General features: G+C 37.2%; 1 protein-coding gene across 2 annotated transcripts in view; it reads left to right on the top strand.

Annotated features, from left to right (window-relative positions):
- MYOM1 (myomesin 1) overlaps positions 1-21238 on the top strand; it is a 139588-nt gene that overhangs the window by 75548 nt on the left and 42802 nt on the right. For both annotated transcript variants that reach the window (XM_081079059.1, XM_081079060.1), the window contains 3 exons: positions 1906-2102; positions 8060-8186; positions 13962-14146. In XM_081079059.1, the coding sequence (XP_080935185.1) occupies positions 1906-2102; positions 8060-8186; positions 13962-14146 (509 nt within the window). The remainder of the gene's footprint in view (positions 1-1905; positions 2103-8059; positions 8187-13961; positions 14147-21238) is intronic.

The raw sequence follows: 21238 nt of genomic DNA, 5'->3' as shown, positions 1-21238 counted from the left end.
CCCCAAGCTACTACCCCTCTGACATCTTATATAGCTGTTACAATACCATTGACTATCTTCCTTATGCTATACTCCACCTCCTGTGACTATATATACATATATATGTATATATGGTGTTTCCCCGAAAATAAGACCTAGCCAGACTACCAGCTCTAATGCGACTTTTGGAGCAAAAATTAATATAAGACCGGGTCTCATTTTACTATAATGTAAGATCAGGTCTTATATAATGTAATATATGACTGGGTCTTATATAAGACTGGGTCTTATATAATATAATGTATGACCATGTATAATATAATGTAATATAATATAATACTGGATCTTATATTAATTTTTGCTCCAAAAGACGCATTAGAGCTGATGGTCTGGTGGGTGGGTCTCTATATCATGTTTATATGTCATGATATATATATGTCATATATATGTATATATGTCATATATCATATATATATTCTTATAGTTGACATACAATATTATTCTACTTCAGCTTCAGGTGTACAGCACATTGGGCAGGCATCTACACAGTCTGTGAAGTGATCCCCTTGATAAGTCCAGTGCCCATCTGGCACCTTACATAATATTTACAGCATTGTTGATTATATTTCCCATTCTGTATTTCATGTGAAATACAGAAAAGGTGTGTTTCAAAGTGAGCTGTAAATCATCCTCCATCGTGACAACACTCCATGTCACACATCGCTTCTGATATACAGCAATTTCTGTCAAATAAAAACATTACGGTGTCACTGGATCTGGCACCACGCAACTTCTGGCTCTTCCTCAAAGTCGGAAATGACCATGAAAGATAAACATTTTGAATCAATTCAGAACATTGAGGCAGCCATGACAGAGCAACTAAATCCACGGACGAAAGACGACTTCCAGAACTGCTTCAGAAAGTGGCAAGAACAATGAGATAAGTGTGTTTGAAGTGAGGGGAGAGTATTTTGAGGGGGTTTAATGGCAAGGTGTCTTTTACTGTAATACTTTTAAAAATATAAACACCATATTGTTTGATCACACCTTGTATATTCAGAAAATCCTTTTTAATGTTATTGCATATCTAGATAGATTTTCTTTCCACCACCCTAAACTTTTTTTATTGAAAACTATAATTTCAATAGCTGAGTGAAAAGTTGATCAGCAAAGCTACGTAAATAAAGGAAGACTTTTAAAACATCCTCTGAATATTTTTTCTGGTTAGCACTAATAAACATGGCAACAACTATATAGTATTTTGTGCAATATGAATAATATTACAACATCAGGTTAAAAATAATGCAACAAAAAGTATTATACTAAGAAAATCACACAGCAGATTATGCCTGTTTAAAAACAATTTTTTTTAAGGTGGCATTTAGCTGAGCTTCAGAATAAGATTTTTCCCGTGTGTAGACAGAACCTGTAGAGTTACAAGGTCTCACAAGTGTATGTGTGCCTGAATGGTGAAATGCTGTTTGGAAATATATGGAAATTCTCAATAAGTAAATTGAGGCAGAAATTGATATACATATTCCATTTTCCTCAAGGAGCAAATAGAAACAAAATAATGTAAAAAACCAAAATATGTAAGTTGGGGAAAATATTTCTTCTTATGGGAAACAAAATAATTTTGCAGGATATTGCACCATTTGGCTGTTAGTATTGCAAAACTTATTCCTCCTCGGGACTGGAGGGCAGATTCTTTTTATCTTTGCAATAATAATTGCAGTGTCCTTTTTGCTGTGTGTCAATTTTTTTCTCATGCACCAAGTCAGATGCCAAGTTACTGGTGAGTGATATGTTTTAGTTTTATACCGCTAGACTTCGTGCCCTCATGCCTGGCACCAGTGAAACAAGTTTAATGTACATAGAATCGTAGAGGCATTTCTGTCTACTCACGAGCTATTCATATTGCAACAGCGGCACCATCTCCACCCTATGATATCACTTGTCTTGAAAGTTGTCGTGACTCAATGGTTCTTGGATGGAAACAACCAGATAAGAGTGGAGGTGCTGAAATTACTGGCTATTATGTGAACTATCGTGAGGTAATTGATGGGGTACCAGGAAAATGGAGAGAAGCCAACATCAAAGCTGTCAGTGAAGAGGCTTATAAGGTAAGCATGTGACCTTCTGTAGTGTGGAGTGTCATATGTATGATGACGTGCTCATATGTACACACATGCACACACATCCACACACATGCATATGCCCAACACCTTGTAAATGATTCATGTCATTTCTACAGTGTCTATTGCCTGCAAATGACGTGACTTCTGTAAAAAATATACAAAGATAAATATATACGTAGTTTGGCTGACCAGTCAGGATGTATATTTTCTGATTCATACACATAAACATAATTCCTTAGAATGTTTGTGATGAAATGTATACTCACTGTAAAAACTTATGTTTCTTACAAAAATTAACTTACAGAATATCTGTAACAAATATGCCCCTAGCTTCCAGAGTTCCAGAATCCAAATGAGTCTAGATTTTTAACTTTCAATGTCCAAATCACAAAGAAAAAAGGGACATGGGACTCATGGCCAGACTCAGTTTGCTATCTGTGAAGTGTCCCCTGTGATAGTGCCTCTGACGACCATAAAGGGGGGAAACTTTGCACGGATCCACCCACAAGTTTCCCTTCTGCACGTGTGCCTTCACTTCTCGGCTCACTTTAGAGCACCTGAGGGTTTCACAGTTTCCACAGCTGATGACTTCCCTCTTTAGAGCTTCATCAGTTAGACCCAAGTCACTACAACCTCCACACTCAGAACTCCATGCCATGAGGGTGAGAGCAGGGTGAGGCCTGAGGAATGGTGCTTTCCACAACTGAATGCCACATTTTTTTAACTTAACATTTAAAATTTATGAAATAGTACACACATGATGAGAATACATCAAACAAAATTTATTTTTAAGATTTTTCCATGTTGGTGCATGTAGCTATGGCTTCATTACTATATGGTATTTCATTATCTTATCATCTCATATTTTTCCAATTTTTAATTTATCTTTGGGTATTTTTGCACTTTTAGCTATATCAAATAATGTAGCTATGAACATTTTTTGTACAGGCATTCCTGGTTTATTTCACTCCGCTTTATTGCACTTCACAGATGTTGCGTTTTTTACAAATTGAAGGCAAGACCCTCCACCAGCTGAAAGATTATGACTCATTTTATTGTGATACTTGCTTTATTGCGGTGGTCTGGAACTGAACTCACAGTATCTCCGAGGTGTGCCTGTACATGTGTGCTGGCACATATGTGCACTAACTTCTCTCTAGGTTATTACCTAAGAGTAGAATTACTGGGCCAGAGAGTCTTCTTTCTTTTCAACTTTACTAGATAAATCTCTGCTTTTTGTCTAAATAGATGAGAATTCCCATTGTTTCACATCCTTCCAACACTTGGTATAGTCACACATTTTCAGTTTTGACAATCTGGGCGTCAAATGAGTCTGAACATCTTTTCCTCTGTATATAGTCCATTTTGAAATCTTCTTTTATAACATGCCTGTTCGAGGTTTTTGATGCTTTTTCGGATGGTTTTCCTTATTGACCTGTGAAGTTCTTTATAAATTTTGAGTATAAATTCTTGGCAGCTATGTAAGTTGCGTATATATTCTCCCACTCAATGGCTAGTCTATTCTTCTCCTTATGGTGACCTACATTAATTTTTTTTGCCCCTCCTCCCCATTTTTTAAGCCACTGTTTCTCAGTCTAGTTGTAGGGCGCAGCTCCCTGCCAATGCTGGTATTATGAGCCTTGCGCTCCACCCGGCAGAGGCAGTGGGTCGCCGGTCGGCTGCTCCCAGGAGCTCATAGTAGCTCTCGTCGGCTGCCGGCCACTCACGGTAGCACACATCAGCACACAGCAGCCCATGGCAGCAGCAGAGAGCAGTTCATTCACACTGACCTCCGGCTGTTCACAGCAGCCCAGCTCCAGGGAGAGCCATTGTTCACAGTCTTAGCTGTAGAGGGGCGCAGCTCACTGGCCCATGTGGGAATCGAACTGGCGGCCTTCGGCGTTAGGAGCACGGCACTCCAATAGCACATGAACCACCGGGCCACCCCTGCCTACATTAATTTTAATGTCACATTTATTGTAGTCAGATTCACCAACATTTGCTTTGCCATTAGTGATTTCTGCACCCTTTTTATTCCTTAAAGAAATGCCTTCTAGTTTCTGAAAGCCATGGTTGGTCCCAGCTATGTGACCTGGGGCCAATCGCTTAACCTCACGGTGTCATCTTTCTCCTTTGTAAGATGATCTCATATGTCCTTACAGCTTGACAATAATATTATTTAAAAAAATAAAGTAAAAAAGATAAGAAAAAAGAAATGCCTTTTCTATTCCAGGGTCATGGAGATGTTGTACTAGATTATATTCTAAAAGCTTTATACTTTGCCACTTAAGTCATTAATTCACCTAAAATGTTGTATATCATGTGAGGTAAGGGTCAAAATTCATTTTCCCTCCTGTGGATACCCAGTTGTGCCAGCATTATCTATTGAAAAATTTGTCATTTTCCACTATTCACTAGGTTATCTGTATCATATAACAAGTTTCCTTATATGTATGTGTCTGTTTCTCTACGAGTATTTTGTTCTACTCTGTTCTGCTCTCTATTCTGTTCTACTGGTCTGTTTGTTCTGCCACTGGGCCAGTATCACAGTCATTTAATTATTATAGCTTTATTGTACACTTGATATAACTGGTAGATCAAGTTCTACCAGCTTAATTTTCCTCTTCCAGGGCTAATAGCCCTTTGCAGTTTGACATAAATTGTAGAATTAGGTTACCAAATTTTACCACAAGACAAGACAAGCAAAAGAAAATGCAACAATAAACAAAAATGACAAAACATATTAGAATTCTGATTGAGATTGCTTTGAATGTATAAACAAATTGAGGAATACTTGACATCTTTAAAATACTGTATCTTCTAATTCATGAACACAATATTTCTCGCCTTTTATTTTGGTCTTCTTTAAAGACTGAATAAAGGTTTATAATCCTCTACAGAAGCCTTGCTCATTATTTGTTATTTATTTGTAGTTACTACGTATTTCACTATTATTTTAAATAGTATATTTTTATATCTTTTTGTTGTTGCTAGAATAGAGAAATATAACTAATTTATATATATATGTTGATTATTACATATCATTGTACCAACTTTTCAGTTTATCTGGGACTCTCCCCATTTTAGTACAAAATGTCCTATGTCCTAGGAAATCCTGTGCTCCCGGGAAAAATGGAATGGTGGGTCACACTAATGACCCCAAAGCAACCCTGGTATCTAAATAAAGTACTTTTAGATCCAAGTTCTCTACATCATATTTTCCCCATAATGAAAAAGAATTTTTCTTCTTAAATGGAGTGTGTGTGTGTGTGTATGTTTAATCAAAAAGAGTGTTTATAACATTCTGTTACTATAACACATAGCTATTACATTCTACTTATACCGTAAATAACTAGCAAGACAAGCCCTCTTATGGATGAACTTATTACTTCATGATCAAATCAGATATAGACTGGATATATATTTGTCTTAACTTAAATCATACAATAGGTAAATTTTGTTAACTCAGCTGTTTCCATTAATACCTCCCTTTATTAAGCATTGTAATGTTCAAAGTATTGTTTATAGTCTCTAGATATTTTTCACACTAATATATTCCATCATTTCTATTTTGCAAATCTTTTCACATTCATTATTTTATTACATATATTTACCCTCACAACAACCCAGTTCCTACTGAGGGATATAGAAAACATTAGGTCACTCAGTAAAGAGCAGAAACATTACAAAAATTGTACTATTTTGATTCCTAGCCTAGAATTTATTTAATTTTCATGTGTACATGCATTAATTTTCTATTGCTGTATAACAAATTACCATAAACCTTGTGGCTTAAAATAACCAAAGTTTGTTATATCACAGTCTCCATGAGTTAGGAGTTTTGTTTAGCTGAGTCCTCTCAGGATTTCACAGGCTGAAATCTAGGTGTCAGCTGGGCTGCATTCTCATCTGGAGCTTCCGTTCCTCTTCCAAACTCATTCAGGTTGTTGGCAGAATTGAGTTGCTTGCAGCTGTAAGTGTGAGACTGCCCTTGTCCAAGCGCAAGTGGCTAGACAGTTTGCAAAATGGCATTTGCTTCTTCAAGGCCATTAGGATAGTGTTTCTCTTCAGGAAGGGCCCAAACCCCATTTTAAGAGTTCCTATCAGATTAAGTTAGTCCTTTGGAAAAACTCACTCTTTCTTCTCTGTGTTTCTCCTTTACTTATTCTACTGTCACACTTCTTTGACACCAGCTGGGTGTCCTACAATTTAACTCAGTTCTGACACTGTCTATCCAGAGATAGAATGAGATCCCACAGGTTAAGGGCTCAGTCCCACAAGAATGCCAGTGCCAAGTCCAGGTTGTCACCTGAGCTTCTGACCTGACCAACTGGCTATCAGAGGTTCCCACAACCCCTCTTTGGGTTCCATTAATTTTTTAGAGTGACTCACGAAACTCAGAGAAACATTTTACTTACTAGATTACCAGTTTATTATAAAAGGGTAGAGGTCAGGAACAGCTAGGTGAAATGCCTAGGGCAAGGTATGTAGGAATGGTGCAGAGCTTCCACGCCCTCTCCAGAGTGTCACTCTTCCAGCACCTCTATATGTTCACCAAACTGGAAGTTCTCCGATGTCGTCACACAGCAACCTACCCGTCTGTCCTCTCGTACCTACCCCTAAAGAAAGGAGAGTCTGTGAGACTAATCCTTTCAGGGACTTTGCTTCACCTTTGTGCTTGCACCTTATGTCTCCCTGTTTGACCCTGGAGGATGGCTGGTCAGCCAATGACGAGTAAGATTCCCCACGGAGGGCGGGGGGAACAACTTAAGCCAGGCACAGTCGAGTGGGGACCAGCAGGAGAACCCACGGGGTTCATAGAGGTGGGCGCAGGCCCCCACCTTCCCCGGTTAAGGAGAGCTTCTGCTTTTGTGGCTGCATTCCTTCCCACACCCTGCTTGGGAAGAGATTCGATGGTGCAATAACATCAGTTCTCCATCTATCCATTTCAGTAAGTTTCAGCATAAAGGTTTTGTCTCTTGGGGAGGTACATCCTGAAACTGAGGGTTCACCTGTTTGCAGGCAAGGGTCATTAGTTTAAATCAGTTTCTTAGCATAATGTGTGAAAATCACAGACGTTGGAGAAAACAATGTTGCTTTCTTGTGTGTGCATCAATAAAAGCCACAAGGCGCCCTGATAAGGGGCTCTCAGTCCTTTGAGGCTGTGAGAACCTAGGCCCATTTCATAACTTTCTTGATTTCTGTTTCTTACTTTCTTACCCTTTCTTGTTCACTCACTGCCTGTGTTGTGCTGGACGCAACACTCCAAACCCTGTATTTTTTTTTTTTATGGAGACTTTTTTACATAGGCATGGTTGGTTAAATTATTGACCATTGATGATTGAACTCAATTTCCAGCCGTTCTTTCCCTGGAGGTATTAGTGGTGAGGCTGAAAGTTCCAACCCTCTAATTATATGACTGTTTCCATGGGCAACTAGCCCCCATACTTAGATTATGTAGGGGCATCCCCAAATTTGCTTCATTAACGTAATGAAAGACAACTTTATCATCCTCATCACTTAGTAAATTCCATGGTTTTTAGAAATTCTGTGCTAGGAATGGAGAGAAGACCAAATACATATTTCTCATTCTAAATCACAATATCACAGTCAGGCCCATCCAGGATAATCCATTTCCCTTTTGATTAACTCAAAATTAACTGATTAGGGACCTTAATTATATCTAAAATATCCCTCCTCCTTTGCCATATGTTGTAACAACCATAGGACTGATATTCCAATGCCCTTGCCATATTCTATTGGCTAGAAGCAGGTCACATGTTTCACCCACACTCAAGGAGAGAAGATTACAAAAGGGTATGTAACTCATTGAGGATCATCCTAGATTGTGTCCAACATGAGAGGTAAATAAATAAAATGTTGAACAATTAGAACAAACAAACCTGAAATGTTCACTCTCTGCGATGTTGTCCATATTGCAGATTAGCAACCTAAAGGAAAATACAGTGTATCAATTCCAAGTGGCAGCCATGAACATCGCTGGATTGGGAGTGCCCTCAGCAGTAAGCGAATGCTTTAAATGTGAAGAGTGGACAATTGCTGTTCCAGGTAAACTGTGAAAACCGTCTCAGCACTGAGGCTCAGAGTTTTTGCCAATAGAACAAATTAAAACTTAATTTAAATGCTTAGACAACTTCTAAGGGAACTGAATTCTCTTGGCCCCTCATGTTTATGTAAAGTCTGTTTATAATATTGCTAAGTAATAGGTACCAATACAAAACCGGGTATACATTTCTTATGCTTCTGTTCCAAGTAAATCCTAGAGCCCCATAGTTCGACCTCTGCATGCAGTAGAATTGACAGAAGCTTACAATTTGAATAACATATGATCCATTTAAAAGGAATTCCAATTTTTGCTTGTGCTTCATAAAGGCCATTAAAGAGCATCAATTCATATACCTCAGAAAAATTTCTCAAAAAGTCCTCCTGCACTCCTTAGTTCCCATGCATTCTCCACTTATTTCTTTAGTCCTTTCTCTATATATATACTTTTCCCTAACTGCATCACAACAAAGATCCTGGAGCTGACTGGAAATGTTCTCCTTTGGAAGTTGTCATAGGGGGTTGTTGGTGGGGCAGGGAAGAAAATGGGGAAATGGAAGAAATATTTATATTTACCTACACTTTTAACTCTTATACACCTACAACACTGAACAGATTTAAAAATTGAATACAAACAAATTTACTAAGCCATTAAGACTCAAAGTAGCAACATTAATGTGTTTGGTAGATAGTTTTCTTTTGCTTCCAATGGTACTAACTTCAGAAACCCAAAAACTTTAGTACCACAGAATGACTAAATTCTCCCACCTAGGTTTAGAAACAACTAGTATGGCACCAGATCAACCATATCAGAACACCACGCCACACTGGACATAAACACTGGGTGGCTTCAGCCCTGCCCCGAGTGCCACCTTCTTCCTCAATTTGAAACCTTAGTGCCCTTGAAGAACCATCATTTTACCTTTACATAGCGAGTGTCCATCTACATCACTTCTCTATAAAGCATGTATAAAAAGATTACAAGAGAAATTCTAGGGAAGTTCAAGTGCTTATTCAACTTCAGTAAATACAAGAGGCATACACACTGCCTTTCTTTGTACCTCCTTGAAACTAATTGATGTATCTTAATTTCCTTCTGTCACCTATACAAAGGTAAATCTGTTTTTAATTTCTTGCAATTCCTGAATCAAGTTAAAATGTGAGTGACTAGAGACTAAGAAATTCTGAGTAGGTCTGTGCAAATATTTTGATAGAAAGTTATAGTTTGCAAAAAAGGATGCAGGGTGAGTGTTGTTCACTCAGAGGAGAAATGAATGGGACAGTCCTCCACCCCATGACCCCTCGTTTCTCAGAGTCACCCTTGACTTACTGAGTAGTATTGGGCAAGCCAAAACTCAAGAAAGCTCTTAGAGATGAGAGCATTAAGAATGTTCAGGGGAAAAAAAAGAAGAAGAAGAATGTTTTGTCATCCTTTTGTTTTACAGGTGAAGAAATTGAGACTCAGGTTAAATGATACCAAGAAGGTCATACATGTAGTAAGTGGTTGTTAGGATTGAAAACTAGGTCCTAGACAAGAAGTTCTAGGAAGCAGCAGAACAGAGTTTCTTCTTGGTAAGGCAGTGCTACCTCTCTGGATGCCTCACAGGGTTCTGAGGATGACACAAGAAAATAGTCATATTTACAGAACATTTCATCCTAGAACACCAGACTATACATTCTATTCTAGTGCACATAGAGCATTCTCAAAGATAGACCATATGTTGGGACACAAAACTGGCCTCAGCAAATTAAGAAGACTGAAATCATACCAAGCATATTTTCCAACCACAATGTTTGGAAATTGCAGATCAACTGCAAAAAGAAAGCGGGGAAAACCATAAATACGTGGAGATTAAACAACATGCTATTAAAGAATGCCTGGGTCAAAGAGGAAATAAAAGGAGAGATCAAAAGACACATAGAAACAAATGAGAATGAAAATACATTGTGTTAAAGTTATTGGGATATAGTGAAAGCAGTATTAAGAGGGAAATTCATATCATTACAGGCCTATCTCAAGAAACAACCTAATAAACAACTTAACATTGCATCTTAAAGAATTAGAAAAAGAAGAACAAATGAAACCCAAAGTTAGCCGAAGGAAGGAAATAATAAAAATTAGAGCAGGAGTAACTGAAATAGAAAACAAAAAGACAATAGAAAAAAATTAATGCAACAAAGAGCTGGTTCTTTAAAAAGATTAATAAGATTGACAAACCCTTGGCTAGACTCACTAAGGAAAAAAGGGAAAAGACACAAATAAAATCAGAAATGAAAGAGAAAAAGTTACCACAGACACTACAGAAATACAGAGGATCATACGAGAATACTATGGAGGACTATATGTCACCAAATTCAGTAACCTAGAAGAAATGGACAAGTTCTTAGAAATATATGGCCTTCCTAGACTGAATCATAAAGAACTGGAAAATCTAACTAGACTGATGAACAATAAGGATATCGAACAATCATCCAAAACCTTCCCAAAAGTAAAAGTCCAGTGCTCATGGATTGGAAGAATCAACATAGTTAAAATGGCCATATCACCCAAAGCAATATACAGGTTCAGTGCAACCCCCATCAAAATCCCAATGGCATTTTTTTAAAGAAATAGAACAAAAACTCATCAGATTTGTATAGAATTATAAAAGACCCTGAATAGCCAAAGCAATCCTCAGAAAAAGAACAAGCCTAGAGGTATCACACTGCCTGACTTCAATCAATATTACAAGGTGACAATAATCAAAACAGCATGCTAATGGCAGCAAAACAGACACACAGACCAATGGAACAGAATTGAAAACCCGGAATTAAATCCATACACATACGAAGACGGACTATTAAGTTCTCAAACCAATCCTAGAAAAAGTGCTACATACCTTGCTGCTGAATGTCACTATGGTCACCTTTGAAGTGCTCCCATTGGGAAGCTATGCACCAAAGCCACTGCCTAGTCCACCCTTCAAAGCAATTTTGGAACTCTTTTTCTGGAGACAGACCTCAGAGCTGTCTTCATATTACCCTTGATATCCTGAATGTCATCAAAATGTCTTCCTTTCAATATTTCCTTTATCTTTGGGTAAAGAAAGAAGTTATTGGGGACCAGATCAGTGAGTAGGGAGGGAGTTCCAACACAGTTATTTGTTTACTGGCTAAAAACTCCCTCACAGACAGTGCCATGTGAGCTGATGCATTGTTGTGATGCAAGAGCCATGGAGGAAAGTTCAGGTCATCTAACTGTTTTAATGCAGCCTTTTCAGCACTTTGAAATAGTAAAGTTGGTTAACTGTTTGTCCAGTTGGGACAAATTCGTAATGAATAATCCCTCTGATATCAAAAGAGTTAGCGAATTTAATTGTCAGACCTCATATATGGACAGATAATTTTTGACAAATGAGCCAAAAACATACAATGGAGAAAAGAACCCTCCTCAATAAATGGTGCTGGGAAAATTGGGAAGCCACTTGCGAAAGAATGACACTAGGCTGCTATCTGTCACCATATACCAAAATTAACTCGAAATGGATCTAAGACCTAAACATGAGACCTGAAACAATAAATTGTGTAGAAGAAAGCATAGGTACTAAACTTATGGACCTTCAGTTCAGAAAGGATTTTATGAATATGACCTCAAAAGCTATGGAAGTAAAAGCTAAAATAAGTGAATTGGACTATATCCAACTGAAAAGCTTCTGCACAGCAAAAGTAATCATCAACCTAATAAAGAGGCAACCAATAAAATGGGCAAAGATATTTGCAAATAACACCTCTAATAAGGGGCTAGTGTCCAAAATATATAAAGAACTTGTATAACTCAACAACAAAAAAACAAACAATCCAATAAAAAAAATGGGCAGAAGACCTGAACAGACACTTCTACCAAGAAGACATACAAATGGCCAATAGATATATGGAAAAAAATGCTCAACTTCACTAGCTATTAGGGAAATGCAAATCAAAATCACAATGAGATACCACCTCACACCTGTTAGAATGACTATTATCAACAAGATACATGATAACAAGTGTTGAAGTGAGGCTGTGGAGAAAAAGGAACCCTCATACACTGCTGGTGAGAATGTAACTTGGTACAGCCACTATGAAAAACGGTATGGAAGGGCCTCAAAAAATTAAGAATAGAATTATCATATGACATAGCAATCCTTCTTCTTTTGGGTATCTACCCCAAAAATCTGAAAACCGTTGTAAAGATATATGTACCCCTATTTTCAGTGCAGCATTATTCACAGTCACCAAAACATGGGAACAACCAAGGTGTTCTTCCCTAGTCGATTGGATAAAGGAGATGTGATACATATACACAATGGAATATTACTTGGCTATAAGAAAAGATGAAATAGTGCCATTTGCAACAACATGGATGGATCTTGAGATTATTATGCTAAGCTAAATAAGTCAGATAGAAAAAGTCAAGAACCATATGATTTAACTCGTATGTGGGATATAAAACTGAAAGCAACAGATGAAGAAGACAAACAAAGAAACAAAAACTCATAGACACAGACAACAGTTTAGTCATTGCCAGAAGGAAAAGATGTGGTAGAAGAGGTTAAAGGGGGATCAAATATATGGTGATGGAAGGAGAACTGACTCTGGGTGGTGAACACACAATGCAATTTATAGATGATGTATTATAGAAATGTACATTTGAAACCTATATAATTTTACTAATCAATGTCAGCCCAATAAATTTAACAAATTAAAAAGAAAATGGTCACAAAATCCCTTTGTGAAACAGAACATGCCACACCAATGTAAGGTATTGGTGTTATTATTTAAACCTATTTCCACACAAGATATTGTAAGAAGAAAAGGATGATGCATTTTGTGACTCTTATGCCAAGGTAAAGGACCCAGTAAATATTGAGCTATCAATTGCAAAATGCCAAAGTGTAACATGATAGAATCTGTGCTTGTAGTTGGCTTTCAGGCCACTGTGAGTCAGTACAGGTGATTTTGATTGATTGTCATATCAGCTGTTGGTCATACAAAGATAAATCACTTAGTAGTTTGGACTCTCCCAAGAGTGCAAAGAACACACAAGTAGGGAGAACATTCTGGCTTTCTTTTTGAACAGGTTGATCAAGTTATGTAACTTCTCTTAGCTTCCTGTTAATTGTCTTAAGAATGAATGAGATAAATGAATGTAACATACCTAACAGTATTTAGCGCAGATTCAGGGCTCACGGGATTGATTGTATTTATTTGGTGAAAGGTCTTTGTAAACCATAACTGTAGTTCCTCTATGGGATAGATATATGCTTTCCAGGAACAATTTCCCTCCAGTGGGGACCTATTTTGTAATGTATCCCTTTTTCCTTTATAAGAAATATTATTATCTTGCCATCGAATAGTTTCCTTCCTTCATGCTAATTTGAGATTTGAGAGAATTTTCAGATTATTATCCAAAAATAATATGAAACTGAATCTGCAACCAAATGGGACAGTTCTGATAAAAGGTAAGGGACACGTGCCTGAGGACAGCCTGCAGGCAAGTTTCATTCATCATCTGAGGGGCATCTTGAACCGGACTTAACCTCCCGTTGCCCATAAAGGGTCTTGATAGGCTGGTATAGAGCCGTTTAGGATACTTGCTGTGAAATAACCACAGAATACCTATTTCCATGGAAATGGTAGATTTTGAAAAACAGAACACCAACATCAGATTCAGCTCTAAGACCTTAGATGTGGTTCTAGATTTACACACATTGGCGTTTTCTCGTCTATATTATGATTTTTATGCATTGGTCTCTTTCTCAGGACCACCACACAATCTCAAGTATAGTGAAGTCAGGAAAACCTCCCTGGTTCTGCAGTGGAAGCCTCCCATCCATTCTGGACGAACTCCGGTCACTGGTTACTTTGTGGATATGAAGGAGGCCAAAGCCAAAGATGACCAATGGCGTGGACTCAATGAGGTGGCTATTAAAAACAAATACCTGAAGGTAAGAGAATGCTCATAGTTTGAGAAACCTTTAAAAAAAAAAACATAGGTTCTTCTAATGATATTAACTTTAAAGTTAGCAAGGTAAAACAACATCTCTGCTTCGGTCTGTGTCATACATTGGGCTCCTGGTAAGATTCCATTTGGCAGTGGCTGGGGTTAGCAGAAGTTTCTGATGCTTAAAACAATTTGGTTATATTTAACCTGAATCCCTTAGCCTTGCTTTTGAAAACATCCACACGCTCCCTCCTCCCTCTTCTTTTCCTCCTTGCCTCTTCTTACCTACTTCACATATTTGTTACTCACAGTCTTAAGTCACTTTTACTTACCATCTCCCAAAGGTGACTTTCTCGTTCCTACCTATAATTTTTTCGAGGATAGTCTTTGATTTGAGGGTGCTATTTTTATAGAGTTCACACCAATAAGCCTTTAATTGCTGATTCTTTTCAATGATGCCCCGTCTCATTTCACCTCTGCCCTCATGCTTGTATTCACATGAGCTCTCAGAGGCTAGTGGAAATGGATTCACTTAACTCTTGACCTTATTCTCACCCTTATCCATGTCTTTGCCTTCCAGATTCCCCTAGAGTGTTCTAACTGGACCAATTCCTAACTCTACCAAACACTGTTCTGCTAAAATCACTGAATCTCTCGCTTGTTCCAAATGGAAATTTCAAAAGAGTGTTTTCCCTTCTAGTCAGCAGACCCTGAATTCACAGTTGGGCTTCAGAAACTGGGGTGGGGGAGTATGATTCTAGTTGTTATTATTTAGAATGAAGTGTGGCTTCACCACAGTCATACAGAAAGCTGTACCCTGAATGCTGTTGGCAAAATAGACCGCTGCATAGAGGGTGGGCATTGGAAGGTGTTCAGAGTATAACTAGTCTAAAAGAACTATCCCATCAACTTACCACGAAGGGCTAAAGTCCATACCATCTGTCAGCCACTCTCTAGAGTTAAGGCATTTATAGTCCCCATAAAAAATGTAAATATGTCTTCCAGGAGAAATGACCCTTAAGCCATTACACTCAACATGCCATTAACTCAAATTAGCATTATGCCAATGATCTCTTTACCTCTTACAAAACCCTGAAGAGATAAGGAAGGTCACATTTCATGGGGACAAGAAAAGACCTAAGAAGTTCTGGAACCTAGGTTGCTGTTTGATTATCCAAATGAGTCAGGAGGCCTCCAAGTGCAAAAAAACCCCGAAAGGTCAGTGTAAAATAAAGGTCAGACACATCCTGGATGGTGATGGTGTTTATGTCCAGGATGATTTCTAAATCCCCCGTCGACCACAGCATAGAATCCCAAGAGCCTAAGATTGGACCTGACTGGGATGAAACCATACAAGAATAAGAAGCCAAGAAAAAGGAACCAAGAGCCCAGAAAAAATGGGCAGGAAAAAAATAAAATAGAGTTAAAATACATTAAAGACTGGTTTTAGAAAAAGAAAAAGAAGAAAGGCAAATTTGGGGGAGAGACACTGAGGTTGTGTGTGCCTCACAAACTGAAGATGAACATTCTGTAAGGAAATGATATTAGAATTTGGCCAGTTTTTAAAGTGAAAATAGAATTATTGATTTTTCTTTTTTTTAAAATTTATATGGGGTGACAATTATTAGTAAAATTACATAGCTTTCAGGTGTACAATTCTGTATTACATCATCTATAAATCCCATTGTGTGTTCACCACCCAGAGTCAGTTCTACTTCCATCAACATATATTTGATCCCCCTTAACCTCATCTTCCACCCCCCACACCCGCTTACCCTCTGGTAACCACTAAACTACAGTCTGTGTCTATGAGTTTTTGTTTCTCATTTGTTTGTCTTGTTCTTTTGTTGTTTTTGGTTTATATACCACATGTCAGTGAAATCATATGGTTCTCTGCTTTTCCTGTCTGACTTATTTCCCTTAGCGTTATACTCTCAAGATCCATCCATGTTGTCACAAATGTTCCTATATCATCTTTTCTTACCGCCAAATAGTATTCCATTGTGTATATATACCACAACTTCTTTATTTATTCATCTATCGAAGGACATTTTGGTTGTTTCCATGTCTTGGCCACCGTAAACAAAGCAATGAACATTGGAGCACACGTGTCTTTATGGATAAATATTTTCAAATTTTTTTGGTAGATACCTAGGAGAGGGATTGCTGGGTCATATGGTAATTCTATTCGTAATTTTTTTTTAATTAATTAGATTTATTGGGGTGACAATTGTAAGTAAATTTACATAGATTTCAGGTGTACAATTCTGTATTATATCATCTATAAATCCCATTGTATTCGTAATTTTTTGAGGAACCTCCACACTGACTTCCATAACGGCTGCACCATTCTGCATTCCCACCAACAGTGTATGAGGGTTCCTTTTTCTCCACAGCCTCTCCAACACTTGTTACTATTTGTCTTGTTGATGATAGCCATTCTGACTGGGGTGAGGTGATATCTTATTGTGGTTTTTATTTGCATTTTTCTGATGATTAGTGATGTTGAGCATTTTTTCATATGTCTATTTGCCATTTGTAAGACCTCTTTGGAGAAATGTCTCTTCAGGTCCTCTGCCCATTTTTCAATTGGGTTGTTTGTTTTTTTGTTGTTGAGCTTCATGAGTTCCTTGTATATTTTGGATATTAGCCCCTTATCAGAGGCACTGTTTGCAAAAATCTCCCATTCAGTCGGTTGGCTCTTTATTTTGTTGATGGTTTCTTTTGCTGTGCAGAAAGAAGCTTTTCAGTTTCATATAGTCCCATTTGTTTATTTTAGCTTTTACTTCCATTGCCTTTGGAGTCAAATTCATAAAATGCTCTTTGAAGCCAAGGTCCATAAGTTTAGTACCTATGTTTTCTTCTATGCACTTTATTGTGTCAGGTCTTATACTTAAGTCTTTGATCCAGTTTGAATTGATTTTGGTACATGGTGACAGATAGCAGTCCAGTTTCATTCTTTTGCACGTGGCTATCCAATTCTCCCAGCACCATTTATTGAAGAGGCTGTCTTTCCTCCATTGTATGTTTTTAGCTTCTTTGTCAAAAATTATCTGTCCATAGTTATGTGGTTTTATTGCTGGGTTCTCAATTCTATTCCATTGGTCTACGTGTCTGTTTTTCTGCCAATACCATGCTGTTTTGATTATTGTAGCCCTGTAGTACAAGCTAAAGTCAGGGAGTGCGATACCTCCAGTATTGTTCTTTTTTCTTAAGATTGTTTTGGCTATTCAGGGTCTTTTGTGGTTCCAAACAAATCTGATGATGTTTTGTTCTATTTCTTTAAAAAATGCCATTGGGATTTTTATGGGGATTGCATTAAATCTGTATATTGCATTAGGTAATACGGCCATTTTAACTATGTTGATTCTTCCAATCCATGAGCATGGAATGTCTTTCCATTTCTTTGTGTCTTCTTCAATTTCTTTCAAAAATGTCTTATAGTTTTCAGCATATAGGTCCTTCACATTCTTGGTAAAGTTTATTCCTAGGTATTTTATTCTTTTTGCTGCAATTGCAAAGGGAATTGTTTTTCGTATTTCTTTTTCTGAGATTTCATTGTTAGTATATAGGAATGCAATGGACTTTTTTTTTTTTTTTTTTTTTTGTAGCCAGCAACTTTACTGTATTCGTTGATTGTTTCTAATAGCTATTTAGTGGAGTCTTTAGGGTTTTCTATATATAGCATCATGTCATCTGCAAAGAGTGATAATTTAACTTCTTCATTCCCAATTTGGATGCCTTTTATTTCTTTCTCTTGCCTGATTGCTCTGGCAAAAACTTCCAACACTTTGTTGAAAAGCAGAGGTGATGGGGGACAACCCTGTCGTGTTCCTGAACATAGAGCAAAGGGCTTCAGTTTTTCACCATTATTTATGAGATTAGCTGAGGGCTTGTCATATATGGCCTTTATTATGTTAAGGTATTTTCCTTCTATACCTATTTTATTAAGTGTTTTAACCATAAATGGATGTTGTATCTTGTCAAATGCTTTATCTGAATCAATTGACAAAATCGTATGATTTTTGTCCTTTATTTTGTTTATGTGATGTATCACATTGATGGATTTGCGGATGTTGAACCATCCTTGTGCCCTGGGGATGAACCCCACTTGGTCGTGATGAATAATCTTTTTAATGCATTGTTGTATTCGATTTGCTAGAATTTTGTTTAGGATTTTTGCATCTGTATTCATCAGAGATATCGGTCTGTAGTTTTCTTTTTTGTGTTGTCCTTACCAGGTTTTGGTATCAGGGTAATGTTGGCCTCATAAAGTGAGTTAGGGAGTACTGTCTTTTCTTCAATTTTTTGGAAGAGTTTGAACAGGATTGGTATTAGGTCCTCTTTGAAGGTTTGGTAGAATTCACTAGTGAAGTCATCTGGTCCCGGACTTTTGCTTTTCAGAAGGTTTTTGATGACTGATACAATTTCGTTACTGGTGATCGGTCTGTTTAGATTTTCCAGTTCTTCATGGTTCAGCCTTGGAAGGTTATATGTTTCTAAGAACTTGTCCATTTCTTCTAGGTTATTGAATTTGGTGGCATATAGTCCTTCATACTATTCTTGTACGACCCTTTGTATTTCTGTGGTGTCCGTGATAATTTTCCCTTTTTCATTTCTGATTTTGTTTATTAGTGTCTTTTTTCTTTTTATCTTAGTGAGTCTAGCCAAGGGTTTGTCAATTTTGTTAATCTTTTCAAAGAACCAGCTCTTTGCCACATTAATTTTTTCTATTGTGTTTTTGTTCTCTATTTCATTTAGTTCTGCTCTGATTTTTGTATTTCCCTTCTTCTGCTGACCTTGGGTTTCACTTGTTCTTCTTTTTCTAGTTCTTTAAGGTGTAACATGAGGTTATTTATTTGGGATTTTTCTTGTTTCTTGTGATAGGCCTGTAATGATATAAATTTTCCTCTTAAAACTGCTTTCCCTGCATCCCCCAAATTTTGGTAGGATATATTTTCATTGTCATTTGTTTCTACGTATCTTTTGATCTCTCCTCTAATTTCTTCTTTGACCCAATCGTTCTTTAAAAGTATGTCATTTAATCTCCATTTATTTGTGTTTTTTCCTGCTTTCTTTTCACAGTTGATATTCAGTTTCAAGGCCTTGTGATCAGAGAATATGCTTGGTATGATTTCAATCTTAAATTTGCTGAGGCTGGTTATGTCCCAATATATGGTCTATCCTTGAGAATGTTCCATGTACACTCGAAAAGAATGTATAGTCTGATGTTTTAGGATTAAGTGCTCTATATATGTCAATTATGTCCATTTCATCTAATGTGTCACTTAGGGCTGCTATTTCATTATTTACTTTCTGTTTGGATGATCTATCCATAGCTGTCAATGATGTGTTTAAGGCCCCTCGTATAATTGTGTTTTGGTCAATTTCTCCCTTTATTTCTGTTAGTAGTTTCTTGGTATATTTTGGTGCTCCCTGATTGAGGGCATAAATATTGATGACAGTTATGTCTTCTTGTTGTATAGTCCCCTTTACCATTATGAAATGTCCATCTTTGTCTCTTGTTATCTTTTTCACCCTGAAGTCTGTTTCACCTGACATCATTATGGCTACACTTGATTTTCTCTGGGTACCATTTGCTTGGAGTGTCAATTTCCACCCTTTCACTTTGAATCTATGCTTGTCCTTGTAGCTGAGATGTGTCTCCTGGAGACAGCATATGGTTGGGTTTAGTTTTTTGATATAATCTGCTACTCTGTGCCTTTTTATTGGTGAGTTCAGTCCATTTACATTTAGGGTGATTATTGATATTTGAGGATTTCCTGTCATTCTATCTTTAGTTTTCTGGTGAGGCTGTGTCTTCATTGTTTCTTTGCCTTTTTGTTGTTGTCTGTTATTTCTGTGTGGTGGTATTTATGATGTTTCCCTCTGTTTCTTCTTTTATAACAGTATATATTACAGTTCTGGATATTTTTTTGAGTGGTTACCCTTAAGTTTATGTCAAAGAAAGTTTGATATTTAGAGTATTCCATTTTCTTCAGCACACTTACTTTCTCCATTTCCATATTCCGGTTCAGGCCTCTACTCTCCCCCTTTTTATGTTTTGGTTGCCACAAACTGTCCCTGTTGATGGTGGTCGTAAAATTTCCTTTAGTATTTCTTGTAGTGCAGGTTGTGTATTAGAAAATTCCCTCGGCTTTTGTTTGTCTGGAAAGGTCTTTATTCCTCCTTCATATCTAAAGGCTATCTTTGCTGGATATATTATTGTTGTATCATAATTTGTCTCTTTCAATAGTTTGAATATTTGTTTCCACTCCCTCCTGGCTTGTAGAGTTTCTGCTGAAAAATCTGATGATAATCTAATGGGCTTTCCTTTGTAAAGCCGTCTTCTTTTTTCCATCTTCTTTTCCCTGGCTGCCTTGAGGATTCTTTCTTTGTCATTGATTTTAGACAGCTTCAATACAATGTGCCTTGGAGAAGGCCTGTTGGGATTGAGGTAATTAGGTGTTCTACTTGCTTCTTGGATTCGAGGATCCAGTTCTGTCCACAAGTTTGGGAATTTCTCATCGACAATTTGTTTGAATATATTCTCTGTTCCCTTCTCTCTTTCTTCTCCTTCTGGTATGCTCATTATTCTTATATTGCTCTTTCTGGTGGAGTCAGAAAGTTCTTGTAGAGTTCTTTCATTTCTTTTAAGTCTCAAGTCTCTTTCTTCTTCCATCTGTGTAATTTCCAGGTTTCTATCTTCGATGTCTCTGATTCTTTCCTCCTGCTGGTCAACTTTACTACCTAAGCTGGTTATTTCATTCTTAATTTCTTCTATTGAGTTCTTAATCTCCAGAAATTCTATTTGGTTCTTTTTTAAAATTTGAATCTCTGTCGTAAAATGCTCATGTTGTTCTTTGATTGTGTTTCTGAGTTCATTAAATTGCCTTTCTGTGTTTTCTTGCATCTCATTGAGTTTTTTCAGAACGGCAATCTTGAATTCTCTGTCATTTAAGTCACATATTTCCACACCTTTAAGTTCATTTTCTGGAGACTTTACTTTATGAGCTGTCTTGTTGCCTTGGTTATTCATGGCAATTATTGATTTATTATTTCTCTTCCTAGACATCTACAAGAGTGGCTTCTGCAA

Source organism: Rhinolophus hipposideros (genome assembly GCF_964194185.1).
Source record: "Rhinolophus hipposideros genome assembly, chromosome: 17".
Classification (NCBI taxonomy): Eukaryota; Metazoa; Chordata; class Mammalia; order Chiroptera; family Rhinolophidae; genus Rhinolophus; species Rhinolophus hipposideros.
Note: the sequence above shows the minus strand (reverse complement) of the source record. Positions and strands in the feature narration are given on the sequence as shown.